The 2,019-nt window shown below is 35.5% G+C and overlaps 1 protein-coding gene across 1 annotated transcript in view; it reads left to right on the top strand.

Moving 5' to 3' along the window:
- The window catches only part of LOC106874818 (uncharacterized), a 9,010-nt gene that overhangs the window by 4,601 nt on the left and 2,390 nt on the right, over positions 1 to 2,019 (top strand). Inside the window, exon 3 of the mRNA XM_014922679.2 lies at positions 757 to 794. Within this exon, the coding sequence (XP_014778165.1) occupies positions 757 to 794 (38 nt within the window). The remainder of the gene's footprint in view (positions 1 to 756; positions 795 to 2,019) is intronic.

The raw sequence follows: 2,019 nt of genomic DNA on the forward strand, positions 1-2,019 counted from the left end.
ATATACATATATATATAGGGAGGCATGAAAGTTAATGTTTAGGATGTTGGACTCATGATTACAAGATTATGGTGTTTTGATTTCCAGATCAGGCAACATGTTGTGTTCTTGAGCAAATCACATCATTTCACGTTGCTCCTGTCCACACAGCAGGCAAAAATGCATAATTGTGCTGCTGACCAGTGTCCCATCCAGGAGAAATATATAAGCGGCAGAAAATGGCCCTGTGTGTCTATGTAACTCAGAAAAGATTTTTATCCTTTGTCCTATACATACATACATATGTTTGTGTGTGTGTGTGTGTGTGTGTGTGTGTGGTTGTGGGTATGACTGCCATGTTGCATTGGCAAATAGACTTTATTGTATGGTATTGTTACTATATATTTCTTGCTTAGAGATTTTAAAATAATTAGTTTTCTCTTTATGAGATCAGTGACTGTGTTTAGCAATCGATCATGGCAACTGGTGGGGGGAAAAAGGGTTTGACAGGAGAGGTACAAAGAAGGGGAAATAATAAAGTATTGGTGATCCCAATGTATGCATATATATATTTCTTTGAAATGCTGCAGAGTGGGATAGCACTTGGAACTATATCGATTGCAAAGTTAGCTTCATTGTTTTAAGGTCCAGAAACATTGCTTCAATTTTGTTTCCCCATTATTCCATAAGTTAAGATTTATCTTGAATGTTTGAATGTGAAGTGTTATAAGTTGATATTTTTTTTTATAATGGAATTCACTCACTTTTCTATTACAGAATCTGGAGTAAAAGGACTTTATTCTATCGCTGAAGAGGTAATATAGTACCTTCTTTACTTAAAATAGTTACTGGAGCTCTCTTTTGAAGAAAGCAACAAACCAAATCACTCTGGTGCAATTGTCGATCAATATTTATTTATCTCAAACAGTAGTGAAACAGTAGGGGCATGTAGGTTTGAGGCTTAGCCCTTTTGATATCAACCTGTCTGAGATATCCCCTGGTTCTATGAAATATATTCACTGTTTGAAAGTGACCTTAATTAAAACTTTCCATCAAGGTTTCACATTAATTTATGTTCCATATGACATTTTAATAATGGTTTCCTACATTGGCCCAAGTCCAGCAATGTTATGGGAGAGGGACTAAGCCAATTACATAGACCCCAGAGCTCAACTGGTACTTATTTTATCGACCCCGAAAGAGATTAAAGCAAAGTTGACCTTGGTAGAATTTGAACTCAGAATGTAAAGACAGACCAAATGATGTTAAGTATTTTACCTGGTGTGCTAACGATTTGGCCATCTTGTCACCTTACACCAGCTTAATAACAATGACGGTTATTTTCTAAATTCTTCATTTTCTTTTAAATTAATTAAATCAAAGTCGGTGTATTTTGATACAAATATGGTAACAAAAAGGTTAACTCTATCTTATTTGGTTTTGCACTTTAATCTTTACACTCTGCTTAGGTTGACTTAGCCATTAATCCATTCAAGATCAATATGATACTTGACTTTTTATAATTGATTCCAGTTTCCAACAGTTGTAAGACAAAATATTTGAGTGGTTCAGGAGTTCAATTCTTGTCACATTACATTCTTAACGAAAATTTAAATGGATTCTCTGTTGGTTTAATGTTGTTTCTTCCAGTTTTTTCCATTAAGTGACAATGAACAATAATGTATATTACAAACATGGATGTCTTTAACATATCTCTCAGGCTGTGTCAGCATCGCACAATGAGTGACTAGGACAGTCCTTTGTACTCCTAGTAGAGACTATCCGATGGGGTTCAGTACGATTTCTGTCTTCCAAAATCTTGAAGTCAAAGTGAGGTTGAGAAAAGAGACAGGATGGTCATTGTTGGAATGCCTTTTATCATGGCATATATATATGTAATTAGAGAGTACATGGCCTTGGTGCTAGGAGACTGCATGGTTGATAAATGTGTGATAGATGAGTGAGTTAACAGTGCATGATAGGAAATGTCATGAGACTAGCAATTGGTAAAGTGAAACCAATGTCCTGACCAGCCAGGTG

Source organism: Octopus bimaculoides, chromosome 2 (genome assembly GCF_001194135.2).
Source record: "Octopus bimaculoides isolate UCB-OBI-ISO-001 chromosome 2, ASM119413v2, whole genome shotgun sequence".
NCBI lineage: Eukaryota > Metazoa > Mollusca > Cephalopoda > Octopoda > Octopodidae > Octopus > Octopus bimaculoides.